Source organism: Hetaerina americana, unplaced genomic scaffold (genome assembly GCF_022747635.1).
Source record: "Hetaerina americana unplaced genomic scaffold, ioHetAmer1.1.p SCAF_8, whole genome shotgun sequence".
Taxonomy (NCBI): Eukaryota; Metazoa; Arthropoda; class Insecta; order Odonata; family Calopterygidae; genus Hetaerina; species Hetaerina americana.
Genome location: NW_027287427.1, coordinates 6721627 through 6744156, shown reverse-complemented (window position 1 = coordinate 6744156; position 22530 = coordinate 6721627). Strand labels below are relative to the sequence as shown.

The window sequence follows — 22530 nt, the reverse complement described above, 5'->3', positions numbered from 1 at the left end:
CTCTCAGCTCGTAGGTCTGGCGGGACGGGGAAGATCACGAAAGTGCCTGACAGTGATGGGCTCACAATCGGAATCCCCTTTTGTTTCGACTCCGGACGTCGTGCTGTGGAGAGGTAAGGGCGCGCCAGGAGAAGGAAGGGGGTGTGGCAGTCCATCCGCCCGCGCGAAAAGTTCTCCAGCATTTCCTGGAGCGGGTAATGGATTTCACGTCGTGAAATTAGGAGCCGAAGACTACGCGGAGACGAGATGAGTTGGGGAAGTACGTGAGGGGTGGGACGGGGGCGCTTGCGGCGGAGGAAGGGTTAGGCTCGAGGGGACGCATTCTTCAGATTTTAGTGAAATGGGAGCAGCTTGGACGGGCGGAAGGGACCGTTTTTGATTGTTTTTTATTTCCTAATAGAGATAATACATTCAAAAAACCTCCTCCACCCCCGCGCCCTCCCGCCCACGGATGAAGGAGCGCGGTGGGTCCTGGGGCGGAGGGGTTGGAGGAAAAGCCAGTCTCTTCCCCAAAGAAGAGAAAAGCAACTCCCGGTCTCCCTCCCCCGCTCGCGGGAATAAACGGGGTTCGGTAGAAGGCTAATGGAATGAGGCGTCGACAGCACCCTCGTATCCTTCCTCCAGCAAGGGAGGGAGGGGTTCGTGATTAGACCGAGGCGTGTGATTGACGCCAGCAGAGCGACAGAGATGAGAGGTCGAAAATTCGTTTTTAAAGTGCATGCAAGTGCTTGTTTGCCGCGCCGTGTTTTCCCTCGTATATTCAATTTCCCATCGACGCCCTGGCCGATGTGTTGCACTGCGGTGAAGTGAGGAGGTGAAAAAGTGGAAATTCAAATCGTATCTCTACGTATAATGTGTGTGCGGTTCTCAAAAGATTACATCATAGGCTCTTTATCGCGGCGGGAAAAAAGTGGACGAATGAATGCGCGATGATGTGTTAAGGAGGAAGAAGAAGATTTCGAGGGAAATGTTATTGTGCCCGGGACCCTAATGCTTTTTCGATGCAATAGCGTCTGAAGTGGTCTGATATGTGACTAAGGCATATTTCCTTCGATTTTGGAATTACCGTCGAGAGAATTTATATCTTTGCAACAGCTATGATGTCCACCGCGTTGGCGGCGTGGTAACGTCCTCGTCTACCATTCCAAGCGTCGCGGGTTCGATTCTCGCCTCGGTGGATATTCGTACACCTAGGGATAGGGTGTTTTTGTAAACGTGATCATTGTTATTATTGTTAATAGTCCGATTTAAAGGCCATTATGTGCGGTTTTCGGACTAATACTATCTACATAAATAGAAAAAAGCTATTATTGCAGCTCTGGGAACGCTCTGCAAAAGAGTCGTTATCAAATTAATGAATTTTTATATTTTTCGGCTAAAATCCAAATAAAAATTTCTTGTGAAAACTGAGAAATGTTTCAATAGAAAATGCTATTTTAAAACAGACCTTTTTCGCTTTAACTTCCGAAAGGAGATTATTTTGGATTTGTTCTGAACATTTATTAAGGTTGTTACCTACTGATTGCTTCCAGGGAGTGGAATATATTCGTTAATGGTACTCCAGGAAATGGGTTATTTTGATGGACTCATTTGGCGTTTTAAGGTGCTTCCATATCCAAGTTATCAGTGACGGCGGTAATGGACGTAATGTTGAAATGCTATATTCCCGTTACTCATTTTTATCAAATGATGACTGACATTCGCTGTCACGTGGTAATCAGATCCATCTCGTTCGCGGTGTGCTCGGAGTATTTTGCTCATGTGGTAGAGTTGTCTCAAAAACTGTTCATTCGGTCGAATTCTGTCGTAAATTCCGAAGCTTTTGGAAAACATGAGAGGAATATAAAATGAAATTACAGGAAATGGTATAAAACGAGAAATGGCGGTAAATAGAATGAAATGGAAAGCAGGCGTCACTCGTCGTCAACAGAGGATTTCCTTGAGAAAGGGAAAGCGAGTATTTGATAACCCAATTCACATTTAACTTTGACATTCTACCTCAATTTTGTACTTGTGGTCAACCTTACCGAGGAGGACATTTAACAATAATCGTTTCTCTATACGATCTAATTGATTGAAATTCTCTCTCCTGTTTTATATGCTCAAAGATGACGTAGAAAAACACCGCTACTCGTACAGGGCATAACATGTTTATTCCGATTGCGTAGATAGAAGTAAATATTTTTAGAAGAATGCCCTTCGACTTTTATAGGGATTTGGTTCTTAATGTCCGGATGAGTCACATTTTTCTTTTTATGAAAACTTTTATATAGTATGAAATTTGATATTTTATGCTTAGATATTAATTACCATGTTCTCATTTTATCATTCCGTGATGTCATGAAGGCTCTTCGCGATTTTGTGAACCTTGTTTTATTTAAAAACTTTGGCGCCTGATAGGATGTGGCTGACGCCTTACTCAAAAGACCAAGATATAAAATATTCCAAGTCTCGGTAATGGCTAAAATGGCTTAGCGGTGAGAGGAAACTTACTGGGGTGGTCGGCAGCTGGTGGAAATCAAATTTCTGTACAATTAATTAATTGATCTTATGGCTTAATTGAGTTCGGAGCTCACTTGATCGACCAATGTCTCCCTCGTCAGCCTAACTTTAGTCAAACCTCAAGTGCTTTTTCCATATTTTCTCAATTTTGCCCTTAGGCTTAAAGTGTCAAATACGTTCCATGATGGGAATGAGCTTAATTTAGTTTCGGGCAAAAGTCATCCAATACCCTTACCGAAGTATCAAGGACAGGATACTACGTAATGTGGCGTTAAACCTTGACAGATTTTCCGGGTTTTAGGGATCCCGAAAATAACAGGAAAAGAGGGGAATATCAAGGGATTTTATAAGCTGCAAAATCTATGGATGACGTTTCAAATGCCTTTTTTTAGATGGGTTTCCTGCATATTATAACTCAGCATTTAGTTAGTAGCGTGAGAAGAATCGTCTAATCAGTTGAGATAAATTTTAAAGTTGCTCTTCCACTAATGTTTTTGATGACGGACAAAAGAAATATTGCCAATGATTTTTAAATGCTTAAGATTGATGAGTGGCTAAAATAATAGGGATATGTTTCTACACTCCATGCCCGGAAACACTGTTTTAGTTCTTTTAACTTTTTATACTCCGGGATTGAGTTTTTCTCTTCTCCAAATCTTTTCTTTACCTTCTCATAAAAACTTTGCGATAGTTTTTTTGCATCAAATGAACTCGTCTTTCATTAATATCTTGGTGTTCGTCTATATTATAATTCACATGATCGAGATATACTGCTTCCAGCCCAGGGTCATTAACTGTTGTGCTTCTCTTCGTTCGAAAAGATTTATACCGAAACGTTCAACCTTTCTTTTTTAATTCAATTCAGAGGTTAGATATTTACGTGGAGGGTTCCAAAAAATACATCTTCAATTTTCATTCGAGTTTTTCCACACTCTTCGTTTGATGAAGTTTCTTACTACAACCGCCGTATTTAAGAAATTCATATCTGGAGGGAAACGCTATTATATTATTCAAAAGCTGATTAAGAGAAGGATTATAACTTAGGAATATAATAAATAGAGTAATACTTTTGGGTTTAAACGGCTAGAAATAGAAAAATCAAAGTCACTGGTATTGTTCGCCACGCAGAAGAATCAGTCGGAGGAATTGAGACTATATGACTCATTCTCTGACTTCTAAGGATTTGATGCCTTACATTAGGGTATAAAGATCACAGGGTCTACATCAAAAGGCGGCGCACGTTATTGCCTCTCACCTAAATCAATACTAATACTTTAAATCTAAAATATTTAACCAAGACCTCAAGTTCATCTTTAATGGCGCCTGGATTGTATCTGGGCAAGAGGAACTCCAATATTTCGAAGGATTAATTAAAAAAAATATCCATCTCTGCATTTGTTTCTTATGATAAATGCAACTGTGTCTCCATAATTCATATAAGATGTGCTGCGAATCTTTTAGGATAGCAATTATTATATTATTTTTTTTAGCTACGGCCGGTCGCGGTAGTCCAGTGGGTAGAGCATTGGACTGCTGACCGGAGGGTCCTGGGTACGCTTCCCGGGCAAGTCTCTGGGCACCTGCAGCTCCACCCAAGCTATGTGTAGGATTTTTCGGTTACCACATCTTCCTGGGAAACCATAACCGGCACAGGGAAAGGAACTGGCCCCCCTACCCTGATGTGTTAATTTCACACACCGTATAGGGCTTAGTACTGGGTGAACTCCACCATCACCTACAAAACCGACCTTCGGGTTGATTACCGTGTTTGTGGTTTTTTTTTAAATTTTCATACGATATAATCAAATTGAAATGTTTATTAATATTATTTACGGCAATTCGATGAACATCCCTCTTTTGCTTCTTACTCTTAGCAATATTTTCACAATTAGTTCCGTAGCGCGGAGTATGGGATTTTTCAGTACGTCGTTTAGTTTCACCCTTGAACGGTAACGCTATTTTTTTCGATCTCAATGAGTTTTTGACCAGTTTCTCAATGGTAGCTACCATTTTAATTACTCAGATTCCATATAATCGGAAATATTTAAGGATATCTCTGAAATGATAGAATTAATCAATATTTTGATGACTTAAAATTTGTAATTAAAACAAATTTCGTGATCAGGGTTGAAATAATAGTTTTTTCTCTTCTCAAAACCTCGGGATACGTATTTTATTTTATTTAAGGGGCGTGTCTCATTTGATAGTTGTACGTTGAAGCCCGGTGAATAGGCGGTGAATCGGAATGTTTTGGAGTTTTTTTGTTAGGTTTTGGACGTATTGTATTATCGGTGTTGATCGTGTCTGTTTATTGAGTGGTTCTCCACTACCTTTCGATCCTCAAAAGTTTGCCAGGGAAGTTGCTCAGTGCTAGAGTTTGAAGGAAGCCCTTCCCAGAGAGAGTTCAGCACGGGGCTCGGGGCTGAAGTTGAATTGAAAAAAAGGGCAAGGGAGTTTGGAGAGTAGTTTCTGTCCTCTTTTCACTAAGCATCTGTATCCATCTTAATCAAGCTAACTTCTTAGAATGTTTACTCAGAGCTTTATTTCGCTGCTTCATCCGTTAACTGTATCAACTGCTGTGCAGAGTAACTTAGGTTCGGTCGAAGAAAGTGGTCGGGAGATCTTCTACTGGGAATATCATTTGATATCTAATCCAGCCGGAGATATCATTCGCCTTCGGAATATTTATTTTTTTTTAACGGGCTTCACTTGCGGAGTTGTGGTTATATAAGAATTTTTATTATTATGGTCGGTTAAAGTTAATCCAAAACCACTCTACGGGATTACTTTGGTTATTTCCTTGCGTGCATTATATTCTAAATATCGCTGGCCGGATTTCGCTTCGGATACATTTCTTGTGGTAAGGCCCGTGTGTGGTGATGCCCACGGATTAAGTACCGGTGAATTTGCAGGAGACTGTCGGAGAGCTGGAAGCCCGATAAACACGGAATGAACCCGTGAGGGGGGGGGGGAATTATGTGGGGCCGCCTTAAATAAATTGGCTTCATTTGATGGATAAAAGTTTGTTTGGAGAGTAAAACTAATGAGTAAGTAAAGGAGGGTGTTACTTTGCCCTTAAACAGTCACTTGTACTGTTAGAAGTTACTGTCGCGGCATCTCCCGCAGTTTCTTGGAATTTTAAGATTTTCGGCAAGTATTAAGGAGCCATGGAAACTAGTGTCAACTTAGGAATTAGATATTTAGATTTAGTAACTATATCTAATAACAACTCGGCTCATTTAGAATATGTTACGAGAAGAAAGTTACTGCGACGCGGTCACATAAAATAAACTAGAATGGGATAGTCAATCCATGCCCAAATGAAGCTGGCGAGGCTTTTATAAAGGCATAAGATTATTGAATTGGCGTGTGACAAAACAGGACTAAAATTGACAAAGCAAAACACCTGGATGAAGTAAGAGAAACACATAAGGATACGGATAGATTCGGGCGGTCTTGCTTCACTCGCACAATTTGCAAAGCTCGGACTACATCCTTCGTCCCGGAATCAATGCTCGAATTGAAATGAATATGATCTGAAGAATTACCTCTGGTGAATCTTTATTGTAGAAAGATTAAATATTAATTTGAATTTCCGTGATGACTAATGGTTTCCCACCATCGAAACACCACATTCCACCACACCACCGCGCACCCCTCCGTGGTGAACATCAATTAATAACATTGATGTAAATGTGCGAGCAATATATTGAGCAAACAAACGAAAATTCCAATTAGCACAAGATCGCCACCATCCATTGAACTGCGCATCCATTTTGTCAGCTACGTTGTAGTCTTTAAATCACCTCGTTCGAAATATAACCAATAAAAGCTATCCTTTTGATGTATTAGCGTCTAATTTTTGCATAGCGCGCCAGTTTTCCTTTCGGATTAGTTTTAGCCTCCATGCAGTAAACGGCGGAAGTAAAAAGCAGTTTAAAATTGTTCCACAGTCAGTATACGCATCGTGCCTTAATTTGATACTAATTTGGTCAACTCTTCGCCTCTTTTTCTCTCGGGAGAGGCTTCCCTGTTTTTATTATAAACTGAAGAACGAGGCAGCTAGAAGCAAGGCGGTACTCTTGGTTTTAATCATAGTGCTTCTATAGCTATAGATAATAATATTATTTTTCCCAGATGTAGCGTTTAGACATCATAACAGGAAATAACGAAATGTTGCTCCAATGAACTGCATTCATTGGTCGTAACACGTAACACGTTTATGAAATCCGTACTTCGGTCTTACGTACCGGGTGCATAGAGGTTCAGTAAAATTTAAATCACGAGAAATTCGCGCATGGGAATCGATTCTATTTTACTCCCTTTTGTTGTTTTGCGCACTTTTAAAATACTTGTTGACTCCGGCGCGTAAAAATCCGGTCAATTTCTCATTTTAAAAAGGCAATTTTCTTTCTTCTTCCAATTGCTACGTTTTAAAAAGAGGAAATCCAAATTCCTTCAGATTTTTTTTGCCCTTTTCACCCAGGTGATGCACTCCACGTTAGGATTCTCTTTCCTAGTCAGAAAAATACCTCCTTAACGTCGTCCTATAGTGAGTAGCTGTGTATAGTTTACTCAGGGGTGTTTTGATTTCACAAAAAATCTATTGTTATATTTCCTGACTACTGTTAACTCAGTTCTTTAGTTCATCATATGATGCTGGGTAACTGCAAATGGATTTTTTCATCTGAAACTCATTAAGGATCTACCATGCTATACGAGGTTTGTCCTAAAACTATCCGACCTGCGTTCATATCTCCGCATTGATGCTAATCTTCGTTATCCGGGCCGTGGCATCCTTCGAAGTAGTAGTCCCCATTCGATTGAGCTACATGCTCCCAGCGGTGCTTCCACATCTTAAAGCAGTCCTCGAACGCAGATTTTGGAATGGCCTTCAGCTCGCATTACTCTATGTCGTCGAACCGCATTCCTCTGAGCGCCATTTTCAATGCTGGGAATAAGCAACAGTCGCAGGGAGCTATTTTCGGGACTGTGTGGAGGCTGGCGAAGCTATACAATTTTGTGTTTCTCCAAAAATTACTACACAAGGTTCGATGAATGCGCTGGCGCGTTATCGTGGTGGAGAAGCCAGTCACTGCTTGACCAGATACGCGGTCGTTTTCTTCTCACGGCATCAAGCAATCTCTTCAAAAATTCAGCGTAGTATTAATTGTTGCTCGTCTGACCTCTTGGAGCACATTCGTAGTGCACAACACCTTAATAATAAAAAGATAATAATAATAAACGCAGGTCGGATACCATTCGGACACATCTTGTATATACTCACATTGTTTTGATGTAATGAGTAAGCCTGATCTGGTTAGACTTGTGTTATAATTATAACGAAATGGTGGCGGGGTTTGAGTCCCAAATCAGGCCAGGATATTATATGAACTCTGGTGATTCGCGACTTTTGAAACCCGATGAGTACACAAAGCTTAAGGTAAAAAGTACCACAGGCAAGAGTCTATAAAATGAAAAATAATTGTGCGATGAAAGTCAACGAACTTCTTCATATTTCTAACCCAGGTTTTTAAAAGCTAACTTAGCACTTATCTCTGGATTTTTGTTGGTTTTGATTATTTATTTTTATAGGCGAAAAAAGCAATGCATTACACTTAAAAAATGATCATTGCCTGAATAGGTAATATTAATAGTCCTACTAACCGTTATTAAGAGTTTACGAGAGATTTTTAGCACAGTCTCTCTTCCATTGTTCCTGTCACGCAAGAAACAGTTATTTACAGTGCACCATCCTCTTATCTTTCGCTTGCGCCGTGTTATGATAGCATCCTTGCTGCCAGAGAAGCTTATTCAAAGGAAGCCCTCACTGTTTGTTGGGATAAAATTTATTGAATGTACTTCAGCAATCAATCATGAGCTGTTTAGACAGCTACCAGGCGAGGGAGTGTTATGAAGAGTGGTTGGTTCTTGGATGAAATGGAGGACACAATGCGTCAGTGTGTACTTGAGATAATGCGTCAATGTGAACGCTTGATCGAGGTAAGATTTATTCTCTGTTGTTAACTTCACTCGTGCTCACTTTGTTTCTCTCGGGGCGTGGACTCTTTTATTAAATAAACATTCATGTATGTGTATGTCAGTCGCATCAAAAAAATGACGGGATGAGTAACCGATGAAATGTAAATATATCTTACACGCATCTCTGATATATAATGAAATGAAAATATTATGAAATGTTAATATATTGTTTAATTAGGATTGTCAATGAAGAAAATTAAACTGTGTTACATATGTCTGGAGAATGGGGATATCGTATTAATTGTTGCCTATTTTCGGGCATATAATTAAGCTTACCACAATAGTGTTACTTTCATCTAACTGTTTCATACGATACGTATGATTCTGATGATATTTTTATATTTGTTTCGATTAATCACTATACTGAGTTCTCGTTCGCTTTAAAATGGGTGCACATGTAGAAAATTGCGGACTCCTTTGTTTTTAGTATCATTGTGTGAGAGGTGCTTCCATTTTTCTATAAAAGGCATAATATTCGTACCTTTCACAATCGATTATTGATTTTGATTTTATGAAAAGATTAATCTTAATGATCAAAAATTTTTCCCATGTTATCACAGTTTTTTAAATAAATTTTTTTGCCGGGACAAACGCATTACATTTATAGCACCCTGCAAACCCCCCTTAGGGTGTGAGGCAAGGGTAATTTACATAACTGGGGTGAAACTTTGGTGAGTTATCGGTGGAAATAAAGAAATATGATCTTATTTTTTAAAAATAATATTGGTGGCCTCATTTATAATTTTTATTAAATTTTTGTCTTATCTAAAGGAAGAAACTGCTCAATAAACTTAAAATCCCACTGACCGGATGTGATTTATTTCCATAACGAACGTGTTATAAATTATATACTTACCTTAGCCTTGCTTCCATACGTACTCATTGGTTAAATGGAAGAAGGGACCATTTGGTCTCAATTTCGCCCAAATAAAGACCTCTATCTATCTATCTATCTATCTACTCACGATATGGATTAGTTTCACAAAGACCTTTAAGAAGTGATCGAAGTGGGTTATGTTAAGCACATGGGCCAAGCATGTTTATCACAAATTTAAAATGAATTTACTTCCGGATTCTACTAATTTTTTGGCCTCCGGAGAAATAGCACAGTTGTTGGACATGGAAAACATCAGGTTTTTCCATGCGGGACTGCTGAGACTTACCTGCAAGAAATCGCGAGGTGTTGCTCCTAGGACTTGCAGAATTCGGTCGTAACCCGATTCTTGGCAAAATTCGAAAAACATTTTGCCGAAGAGCTGTAGAATGACATCAGCTGGAGTATCTGTTAGGATAAACGGTAGTTGTCATAATGAGGATCAATAACGGTTTTCTCCAAAGAGTCATTATATACACAGTTTATTATCTAACCAGTATATAGGTCATAAAACATGACGGGGAAATAGGAACACAGGAAAAATTAATATTGGTTCTTTAAGCAATTAATGTAAATATAAAGGATATTTAATAATATTACTCAATGTTTTCAACTGAAAGTATCAATTAAAATTTTTTTATTATGCACCGAAATATTTGCAAACGATAAATTTCAGTAATAAATAAAAAATCATATTCCCACAGTTTCTCTATCTAAAATACCGACAAAGATCTTTTGTGGAGATATCTATGAAAATCTTTAAGGGAGATACTCAAAAACAAAAACAAAATTTGTTTGTTGTTAAATTAAGTTAACAAAAATGTTACGTGAAGGTTCATTTCATAGAATATTTCCTGGCATTTTAACTTTAGGACTTTGACATTTTTTACATAAATTTGAATAGCCAACAAACGTGAACGATTATGTTGAGCTCTCTTTTCTCAAAGACAGTCGTGGAAAAAAATATTAAATCGAAATTTTTCTCAAATATTTCATTGGTCCCTATGCACAAAAAATATAAGCGTATTATTTACAGAGACAGATTCAAATTATCTCATTGTAAACAAATATGATGATACAGTTGCCGTTATCAAAATCAAAATGCCTTGAAAATTCCCCGGGATGTAATCGATATGGTTCGCAGTCGATCATAGTGAGTAAAATACAATTATGTGGACACTTCCATGTTTCAAAGAGATCCTTCCTTTTCATTAGTATCACCCCGTGGGATTTGATTAACATTTTTTAAATGAAAACAGTTCCCTTGAAATTTTTAGAATAAAAACTTTGTATTTATAAAAACAGGACACCTTCTGATAACATTTTTTTACCAAAAGCTAGCATAAATGAGATCCCTCAAAATATGTCAAAGGAGATTTAAATTGTAAAGCATTGTTTATGAAACAAAACTCGGCTCGTATGAAACGAAGATATCACTCAAGTCTCGTTGAATGCACTTTCGAACGATTCCTTGCTTAAAATAAAATGTAAACTTGCTCGCGTGAACGCGGACAACTTCATATATAACACCGTAAGTAAGGCATCGTTCGATCAGGAGAATATTAAATTACTGACTTTAAAAACAGGTAATGTTATCCGCCCGATGAAACTTTTCACTTGCTTTATAAGTTAGTTATTGCATTTTAAGAAAGGATGTTATACGGAATATATGTATTTCCATTCGTGTAAGTTGAAAGGATGTTTTCAATAATGTATAATACGCCGCTGTGGGTTTGCATGGATGTGTTGATTTTGCGTGTGGTTTTGCTTCCTTTTACGGGTGGTGACATTAACACCCCTCACCACACGCACTTGCGGCGTCTTGCGGGGTATTATGAAGATGTAGATGGGATACAGAATATAATATATAACGCTATAATTAATATTTTTACCGATTATGTAATAATTTGTTCCCTAAAATTAAATCTTTTAGACCTTGAGTTTATCATTTTATTTTAAAAGTCATGCATATTAGGCCTAATGGTGTTTTTTTATATTCGTGGAACTATAAAAATTTAATATAAATATTAGGGTCAACAGAAAAGCGTTCATTATTTTGGCATACCAGCGATAAGCCTGTTTATATCGGAAAGGAGTCAACGTGGTGCGATATAAATAGTCCTCGTTAAAGTTGGGTGCTCACCATGGATGATTAATTGGCTGTCTTAATATTTTCTCCAAGTTCATTTTCTGTGCGAGAGAAATTTTATCTCCAAGGGAGGGATCTTCGACGAGAGCGGATGCATTCGTTAAGTGGACCTGATGGAGTGGTGCACGTCGTTGTAGGCCGATGCTGTGGGTTGACATTCAAGTAATTTATCTGGACGCGTCATGTCTAATGCTGCCCCTCTTTTTTTACTGCGAGCACGATGATGGACTTATGTTGAGATTGATTGTTTTTATTTTCCTCAAAATGGAAAGGGTATTTAACTGATTAAGATTGAGAAAATGATCTATGGTTTCTTGAGCCACTTAAAGAAAAATACAATACAAGAAAAAAGGACTTTCCAATATATTCAACAGATTCAGGCGAGATGTAGTAGAGGTTCGCTATTATGAGAAAAACCAAATTTGCACTTTTCCAAAGATTTGTTTGTAACGTACAACGCGTTTCAGTTCATCAAACCATCTTCAGGTACGAGATAAGATTCAATTTGAAATTGTAAAATTAAATATGAATGTCCTTTTAAAGAAGGACAATATTTTTTTAAACCACTCTCCTCTCCTCAGAATCCCGTTTCCACAGCAAAAAGTGAAACTCTCCCTCTCTCCTATTGGCTCCACCCTTCGCGATTTTTCCCATCCAACAACCTCCTTTACCCTCCACTCTCAGTATGTGTCGAGCAACCTTTCACTCATAATGCCCTTCATAGAATAACTTATACCTCGTCCCTCAACCAGCCAATATCCCTTGGATATCTCCCTCCCGCTTAACCCTTCTTTATTCTTCCCTCCTTCCTACCGCCAGGACACCAGCTATCGGCCACCGTTCTCTCAAATAATGACCGCAAGTGCTTATTCCGCCCCTCTTTTTTACCTCTCCACTTTTTTAGTTTCCCCGTTCATTTGGGTTTTCCATATTTCCCCTCTTTGCCCCCGCCTACCTTACTCCTCACTCTTTCCTTCCCCCCCTCCTCGAACAGGTGTAAATATGATGTGTCATAAGTAGAATCTTGTCTTGTGCCTGAAGATGATGGTTCGATGAAATGAAACGCGTTGCACGTTACAAATATAACCGTGGAAAGTGCACTTTTCAATAATCGAGCAGGGAAAAATTTAGCGGTTGGTCTTCCTACAACATATGCATAGTACACTTATTTCAGACGGATATGGTACATACCGCACCTCATACCTGTCCGTAAGTGAAAAGTGACCTCTCGACGGTCATTAATCGGTTTCGCCGTTCTAAGAGATAGATCGCCATTAAATGTGTTAATTCGAGTGGGTCATTCCTGTAGTCGTCGGTTGAACTCCTAGCCGAACTCGCAAGAGGGAAACTGATAAACGAAATTAATGTGCATGATATATACGTAATTCATCTTTTGAAATATATTAAGCTGGGAATCTGATAAAGTTTCACCTTAAATTTGGTCGCTCAGTGTATTTCTATGGTACTTGAGTCGTCAAGTGATAACTTGCGAGGCCACTTATGATTTTTGTGGGTTCAATATTCTTAGGGAGCAGGTATGTGATGGGCAACCGAAACTGAGTATTCAAGTATAAGACACTGTACAGATACATGCAGAACTGATAGATTCAAATACTCATTCTTCCCCCGAACAATCATAAATCACAATAGTAAGAAACCGAAGTCATTTTAGAAATATTAAAAACATTTAATTTACAAGTCGGAACGAAATTAAACATTGCGAAAATATCAGGTATATTTGTAAGTGCATGTGTATGTTAGTTGGTAGTTTGTGTGTTTGCATGTCAATGGGGTTAAAGGGTTTTGCATGAATGTATACCTTGTTTTGTTCGTGGATTGTATAAATTTGTGGCTTTTGCATGAGGTTTTTTTCTTAATGACGGGTGGTGCCCTAACACCCCCCGCCACACGCCCTTGCAGCGACTTGCGGGACATTAAGTAGATGTACATGTGGTAATATTTACTTTAAGCTCACCGTATATCGATGGAAACTTTCCCTTTGATTAAAATTTAAAGATTGAAAAATAATTAAGTGCTATATTAACATTGCACCGATTGTATTCACGTCTACATATGTGTAATACGGAAACAGGGCATGTGCCATTTATTTTACTGTTGATCAATTAAAAGTAATCCGAGAGAACTAAAATTGTCTCTCATACTCTTTGTATTTGGATAACGCGATGGGAACTTTAAAGGACTTGATATTTTACTAAAATTTCATGTTATTAAGCTACACGGACCTTATGGTGTAAGTGATGTATTTATTAATTCATATTAATTAACACGCGTTAATTATTGCACACATTTAAAAATGTTTATAAAAATGAGTGACATGCTAGTCGAAAGAACTTCTATCATCCACAAAATGCTCAATAAACCGTTAGTTAATAAACGAGTACTTAGTCATTGTGGAAAATTTATTCCATATTAGCTCAAAAAGAGGAGCAGAAAGAAACTGTGTAGGCAATGAATGTTGCTGTGGCGTGTAATTTTCTGATTTTCAGAATGATGGCACGGAATTTATATGCATACATCTCGTGCGGCGTAGAGGAGCTATATTTGTAAAACGCGTTAATAATAAACTCAGTAGCGTATTCATAATATTAGAGTAACTGGGCTGGGAATCACTCACGGAACGAAGGTTCATTACAGATTAAATCGCTTGCAAAAATTGAAAGGAGGTCTCTTTAGCTGTGATGCTGAAAATGTTTTAATACCCCCATCGTACTATGATAGGAGATATCTTGTCAATGAAATTAGAGATATTAAGTGTAGAACAGATAGATTTAAGATGCCATTTTTTCCACGAACGATAGGGGATTATATTGTTTGACTGCGGAAGGGTCATTTTCGGGTAAAATTATTCTGGTTTGTATTCACACCCTAGCGACAGCGTGCAGGGTATATTTTAATTAATTAATTAAATATACATATACATTTGAGTAAAGATATTACATCTGCTGTAATAAACCAAAGATGAGGCACGAAATCATGATCTCACATGCCAGATTGCAAGCTAGGATTATCCAAAATATGACTTTTAATTGGAACGGATTTGTGTTGAATTGGCAGAAAGGAATGTTGAAATTGTGACAGACAAAACTAGACTTAAAACTTGTCATAGAAATACGTACTTAAAACTTGCACTGCGGCCGACACCAAGTTGTACGTGACTTCATCGTCGTAGATTTGCCGCACCAGGAACTGCCCTTCCATGTTGACGTCAGCCACTCTCCTTTTTTTCGTCGAAGGGTGAGAGAAGAAGAGATTGTTTGAGAATGAGAGGTGGAGCAAGGGAGAGATAGCGGTTATGGGGTTATAAAAGGCACGGGAGGGGGCGAAATGAAAGATAGCTCTGTGGTAGAATGGAAGTGCTATTAAGAGAGAGATCCAATTTACAGGTATCTCGTAATTCTCGTCGAAGGAACTCCGCGTTGAATTTCCGATAATTCCCATTTTGCGATTTAACCTCTCACCTTTGAAAACACTTCCGCTCAAAATTTCAACTTTATTATTCGGGGAAGATATTAAAAAGAGCTCCCTTGCATAAAATACAATCCCCATAGAATGGCGAGAAATTTCGATTGCCCGAGAGAAAATTAATTCGCGAGGGAGTTGCTCGTGGAATGAATTGAGCGCCGTTTTTTTCTAACGCCCTCCTGATGGTTCCCTTATCCTTGGAATCAAGTCTTGAATAATCTTTGGCGTAAAATATTTCATTGAAAATTGGCGAATCTAACGCAGTCATAGTGTTGAAGTAATTTAATAAGATCGGAAAAATAATACAATAAAGTCATTTAAAAGACGGATCGTACTTTGTTAATACACTTGGATAGGAAAGAGCGCATTAGATGAAGAACACAATGTATTTTTCCTCTGTTCTTTATTTTGGTACTACTAGTTTCAACGCTTAGGCGTCATCATCAGGGGTATTCAGGGTCAGGAAAAGCGATTGGTGGGGTTCACAGTGGGGGGGGGGGATGGAATGGTAGTTAGGTATTTCTGTGAAGGAAAGGGATACTTCTAGAATTGGGGCGAGGTATTCAAACAATAAATCGGTGACCAAATGACCTTTATTCAAATTCCCTCTGATTTCCGACTCTTCCCAACAACGGCGATCACAACTCCTCCTCTTCCCACCCCCCCTTCTCCCTCTCTCACTCACCCCTTCCCCCACAAAATTGGTGTACAAATGGAACGCAACTTGAGTGATTTGTACCTGACTAATTTTAACGCCGAAGCGTTAAAAATAAGTCTTCAATGAATGGACATGAACTTGTACAAAGTTGAACCAGAAACCATCGAGTACAGGTAAGAACACTATGTCGACACCAATAGCTCGGCCCTTCCGACACCTCATTTAAGTGTGGGTTTTTTTAAAAGGTTTGAAAAATCTGCAAGTTGTCATGGAATCTAACCTTTTTCTTGAAGAATTGCAAATTGCTCCGAGATCGCCTTATTTTTATATGGCCTTGAAGTCTTTTGCTGTGTTCCCGTAGACGTTTGATTGGAAATATTTTTTTGAATTGACTATCGACATTATAAACCTCGGCACCAACTCTCTAAAGATGAATTTTTGAAGATATTGATCTGATATTGTATTCAATCACCAGAATAACATCCTTCATGAATAATAAATAAATGACAGGGAATTATAAAGTGACGAATAAGAAATTTCACTCTCTCTTTAGTTTGGTGCAACTTAATCCGAAAATGAAAATGTTTTCAGGAAGAGAAACACCATTGGCTAAGTTTTAAAAAAGGATAACTATCTTTCAATGTTCCCCTTTGTTCTAAGAAGGATTTTAATGTTCTTCCCTCCACTTAATATCCCCTCTCAGAATTTATTATTGCAGGCTCAAAATGAAAATTCCAACTTTGATTTGGAAGAATCATATATAGACTCTCTCCTCACCTTGAATCGGCTTTGTGTGACGTTCTAAGGGGATCTTAAATAGAAAAGTGAAGAGAGAAACTTATGCTCAAAGCCGTTACATTTATAACTTTCTTTTAAGGAGATGCTTTGAGACGAAACGAAAACTGAAAATATCAGAATATTTTAAAAATTCATTTAATTACGTTGAGATCTCCTTGAGGGAAAAGAGTTGCTGAAGAAGATAAAAATAATTTATCTAATGGGAAATTCATTTTATAATTTCAATCAGCGCAGTAGCATGGTATTGAGTTAATAAGTTCAAAGAGGGAAATGTAAAATACTTGTTTAGTTTACATTTGGGTAGGATCTATGATAGAGATATTGTCCAGTGAGATTGTTTTTCCAGGAATTAAATTTTTATCAATAAATAGGGCCGTCCTAGGTTATGCCATTTGGTTAATACTGCTATGGTAAATACTTTTCACTAAAACTATTGACAATCTGTGTTATATTTTTTGGTATTTTATATACATTATTTATTGCATTCGGAAAGCAATTCGAGCATCCAATCACTCGACTACCTAAAATGTACATCTTCAGCAGTTAAAAAAGAAAATATTGGTTTTCACTCTCCATTGCATCTCCGTGTTTATTTTATATTTTCTCTGAGATAAATTCCTCGGTGAACTAAATTGACTCTTGCGATATGCAATTCGGTTTTCCTGTATGTTTAACATTCAGGCCTCAATTTTTTGAACCACAATTTCAAAATTATAAAATGAAATAGAAAATATTAATAATATCTACTGAGTAAAAAATGTCAAATATTTTTCTGGGTGCCATTCTGTATTTTTCTACCGTTCCCTCCTCGGGGCCAAATTGAAGAGGGAGTCGTTTGGCGTTCTCTCATTCGGGGGATGATTTTCGAACTTTATGATGCAAGCCTTCGGACCATCTCCTGTTTCTTAGTTTTTCAATGTCACCCAATAATAGAATTTATGGAAGGTTGTCGTTTGGCAAGAAACGAAAGAACAATATGGGTTTCCGAGTGGAAAAGGAACAGAAGATGCCATCGGATAAATGAAATTGGATTAATGGATTTAAATGTGACACATTTAAAGGAATTTGAGGAGTAAAGGAGTGTATTGAAGAAATATTAGAAAGCGATAATCCCTGAAAGTAAATCCGTGTTAAATGTAACGGGAGAAGACCTTAGCTAAGCGCTTGTAGTGTTTTAAATAAAAACTAATTTTAGTTAAAAGAAAAATAGCCATTTGCACAAAATGAATGTCAGAAAGGGTAGTATGTCACAATCTTCGAGTATCTAGGAAGCTGGACCAAGGAAGACATGCAATGCGGCTCGGAGGTAAACACTGGGATAGGATTAGCTAAGAAGGCCTTCGATAGGAAGAGAAGATTATTAATGGAACTCTAGGTAAAGGATGGAGGAAAAGAATTATGAGGTGTTTCACTTGAGACCAATACATGAACTCAAAGAAAGGGAAAGGAGTGCTAAAGGATTAAAAATATTTGAACCCTGAGGAAGGAGGGGAGAGGAGAAAAAGCTGGGTAAAAAGGGTGAGGTAGTATTGAAGAGCATATCCCTTACCTTTCCTAAAGTGCGAGTTACAGGACTAAGGTCGGAAGAGATTCCACGGTAGACCTGTGAGTGAGTTTTGCAAGGGTTAAGGCGTTTAAACGTACCCAAGCAAGTGAGTGATTGGTGGGCGACTGGCGCAGAGGGAAGTCTCTGGCAAGCCCTGAGAGGGTGTGGGTTCTTGAGACTAGCAAGGATCAATCCTGTATATTCTATCCAAGCTAGAGAGTGCGTGATTAATTTACATTAATTTTATTTGATTACGTGTAATTGGTGGGCCACTGGCGCAGGGAGAAATCTCTCGCAAGCCCCATGTGGGTGAGTGCTTGATAAGGGCGAGGCTCAATGTTTTCTAGTACACGTTAGCCAGAGCGTTTTTGTTAAAGTTTGAGTGCTTGAGACTAGCAAGGATCAATGCTATTTAGTACATCCTAGGTAGAGAGTTCTTGATTTATTTGCATTTATTTTATTTAGTGCGATTGGTGGGCCGCTGGCAAAGGGAGAAATCTCCTGCGAGCCCTTTCTGAGGTAGTGCTTGATAAGGGCGAGGGCCAATTCAATCTAGTACACCTTAGCCAGAGCGTTTTTTGCCATCATATTTTGGTTTAATCGTTTTTTCTGTTCCAACCATTCCTATATCATTTTATTTTTATTTAGTTTTTATTATTCATTCAGTTTTATCCTCTCTAACTTCCCTCACCATATCCTTTGCCCATTTGTAAGAGTTTGGCTGGGTTTGATTCTTTCCATGAGGCAGTAGTTACCGTTCGTTTTATTCAGTATTGAAGATATTCGGCGAAGAAAGGAGATTATTATATCTTGTAGAAAACAGGAAGAAGATTTGTAAAGAGTACTGGGTAAGGTGTAGTGGGGGATTCCAGAGAGGGAATAATCAAAGAGGAAAGAATGAAGGGACGGAGGTAATACCAGCGTGGTGGGTGGAATGAAGGTGAAAGAGTATTATTGGCAATTGAAGATGTACATGAGAACCAGAGACCATAGGGCACCACCATGATAAGGTCTGCCTATGGCGCAGAAAATCTGAATCAACATCATTATGTTAGCGCCAGATTCCCATGATGGTCTTACTTTCATATCTTCAATGGCTTTCGCAGAAATATTTGAAGAGAATCAGTTCTCTGAATCCTCGAATGCATAATGGGTTATTATTTTAACTGCTTCAAGCGTGAATGATATTGGCGAAGGAAGAGGTAAGAGCGGAGCCGTCTTTCATTTTTGAAGCTGGAGGTTTAAATCCAAGATTGTCGCTAGATTTTTTTGTTGCACCACAAAGAGCATTTGATCCCAAGCCTTAAACTACGACGCTTAAATGCTAGTAGAATTATCCAAAGCAAACATCCCCTTTAATACTACCTCTTAAATTTTAAGTTGCTCTCAGTCTTTCCATTCAATGAAGTAACCGTGAACGGAAATTTTATCAAGTCTTCCCCTATCGAGAGAAACCATATTTTACCTTTAGCGCTTCGAAATATCTCGTACGAGGCTTCATGCACAATGATTCATCATGCCACCCCCAAAACGTTGGGATTTCTCGCATCTATCCTTACTTTATAACTATATTTGGAAGGGAACGGCCTTCACCAAAGCTAAAATTACCCATTTAGAGGACACGATCCATGGCATGATATTTGTGCGTCAAGTGCCTCAAATATCACGGCGAAACGTGTGTTCATCTCCGACGGAATTTCGAATTCTGTTGATGCTAAAGCCCGGTGTAACCGCGCGTCACTGAATCAGTGTGATTATGAATTCAATCACCACATTTACCAGGCTAGTGCGCGCCTCTTAACTCCCCTTCAATGTCACGTAAAAGGGGACTTGGGGACGTTGAACAAGAGCGAACGTGGGGACGCCTTTGAGTGTGCGTGCACAAAAGGGATGGTACCAGCAGTTTGATAGATACGGCCAACATTTGGATTCTGCTCTGATGGATTCAGTAAGCCATCCCATGGGAGTAGAGCGATCTATATAGGAACGAAAGGGCGGATCTTTGAATGGGTATTATGGCATCCAGAGTGATAAAAATGGGGAGTAGAAGCAGAGGTGAATATAGACGATCTGAGAGAGGGATCTTCTCTTGGTTTGAGTATATAATATTAGATCATTCCTGTAATTTATTTTCATTTCTTCATGGAAGGCGTCTGGGGGAGGATATTCTGTTTATTTTAGCAATAAATATTCGCTAATGAGTTTATGCCTGCCATATTATAAGGGTCACGCACCCTTATAATTACTGATAGTTACAATTGTAAATATACTTCTATGTTTTTCTCTTGGGAAAAAACATTGAAATTTTTTCAGCAATTTTTTGGGAGAAAACTTCATGACTCCACCTGAATGCAGAAGTGAATGGAAGTAGGTTTCAACGATGGGAATATTATGACAACAGTTGTGTGAATGGACATTAATATTTTAAAAGTAATATCTCTTTCCTGCACGTGTTTGAATATAACGATAGCCTTCCCCTTCCCGGAGCATATTTTCACACGAACTGGGATATTCTTCCGTCACGATAGTCACCATGCACGAATTGGGTTTGGATAAGCGAGGCTAGAGTCAGTCGTCATCTATTTAAGAACGGAAGTGTGTGGAAGTTCATGCATTCAGAACCCGGAGGTTCGTCCATGTGAAACTTATGATGTCACGGGAAGATATTGTCTCCGTTTAAACCAACTTCATTGATAATCAGTAGATGTCAAGAGAAATCATCCAAACAATTAATAAAATACCTTATAAAAAATAAATAAGTCCTTATAAAAGTAGTTTTAAATTGATATGTGGTAACACAAACATATCATTAAGTCACCCTTTAATAAAAAAATGCCATAAATATATACATAGTGTTTTTTAATTAGTTTAGAGCAAGACACCACTGCACTACTTTAAAGGTATGCTAAGTTGTTCTCCTTGATATAATACACAACTGCGACTCACTCAGTCAAATAAACGCAAGTACTTGAGTGATGAAATCTTTTTGATGAATACCTAGCTATAAAATTCAATATGTAACCAATGAATTAAAAAAAATCCGTTTTGGAAATGTCAATGGAAAAATGATATGCCAAATTAAAAGTAATCTGTACCGGAGGAAAATTTTTAGAAACATGTTTTACTCAACTTATTTCAATGAATGGATTGACTGGATAATATTTTGGATATGTTTCCATCATTTACTTTGCCATGTCGGATTCTACCAAACACGTTGTTACTTCATATGCCCACGAATATTTGATAAACATTTGGCTGCATATGATTCATAGCTAGAGTAAAGTCATATTGCCCTAAGTAGCAGATTAGTTTCAATAGTGTTTCCTTTTGTGATTTGAAAACGTCCAGAAATTTCACGGTAAGTTCCCGAAAAACTGTAGCTAGTTCAACCAGTAGAATGTTTTTTGGTAGAAATGAGCTAACCCTTTGGTAAAGGTACCCACAGAATCAGGATTTGTATTGAAAGCATTGAACGTATGACAACATGATTATGAGTATTACCAAAAGGCAGTTTTATCATTAAAATATTTTAATTCTCAAAATACACTAGATGAATTTAAGGACCTCAAAACTGCGCATGAGTATTAAGGGGGAATGTTACTTCCACATACCACGAGGAATGTTTCTGAAGGTTATTTGGTTTGTGGGCATTAGTTTTCAGCCAGTCCTCGTATTTCCTACATTGGTTCTTGTAAGCATTATTACAATTGGTAATCGAGAACACACTAAATGTACCTGTTTTTACATAATGTTTAAAATAAGTTGGTTCCTTCAAACCGAACTTACTATCGAGAAAACACAATTTATGAAAACCCACTTCATCAGCTGGTATTTGTCTGAGTTTGTTGAATCGCTTCATCCCGACTTAATTGAGTTATTACAGTTTCTAACCTTCGCCTACTGCTAATTTTGATACGGAATATTCAGGTCATAAGTTATCCCTTTTCATTTCCGTGAAGTCAATCTGGCAATGCAGGACTTTCGGAGATGTTCCGTTGCCATTTTTTCTTTTTTCTCTACACAACTTGAGGAGTGGAGAGAATTCCGCAGCCTTTTCGGTGGGCAGGTGACGAATAGAGGATATTTCATCTTCCTTCTCAGGGTCGGACATGAAATGCGTCGGAAAATGCTACTTCGTCCCCATTACTAAAAGAATACCCGCTGCAGTTCAAATTAATGGCGAATGATATGAACTAGCTCAACTTTTCACATGTCTGTTGCCTCTGTTGAGTTAATTTATTATTTCATTCATGCGCCTTTGTTCCTAATACTAGCTACACCGAGTGCTCTTCTTACAAATTCCGTTTACTTACTCGACTGATCCATTCTCACAATAGAGTACAAGGATAGTATAAACAGTATCGGTAACCAATTTTGCCCCCGTGTGCCTCAAGTGCGGAATTCAAACTGTCGGTTTTGTGTGCGCATGATCGCAGATCTTATTGACATTGATAAGATGACAATTCACCCACCACCAT

The 22530-nt window shown here is 38.2% G+C and overlaps 1 protein-coding gene across 1 annotated transcript in view; it reads right to left on the bottom strand.

The window, feature by feature from the left end:
* Gycbeta100B (guanylate cyclase soluble subunit beta-1-like) overlaps positions 1-22530 on the bottom strand; it is a 148385-nt gene that overhangs the window by 60952 nt on the left and 64903 nt on the right. The window contains exons 3-4 of the mRNA XM_071596501.1: positions 14705-14805; positions 9708-9826 (exon numbers count right to left, since the gene is read on the bottom strand). Of these exons, the coding sequence (XP_071452602.1) occupies positions 9708-9826; positions 14705-14805 (220 nt within the window). The remainder of the gene's footprint in view (positions 1-9707; positions 9827-14704; positions 14806-22530) is intronic.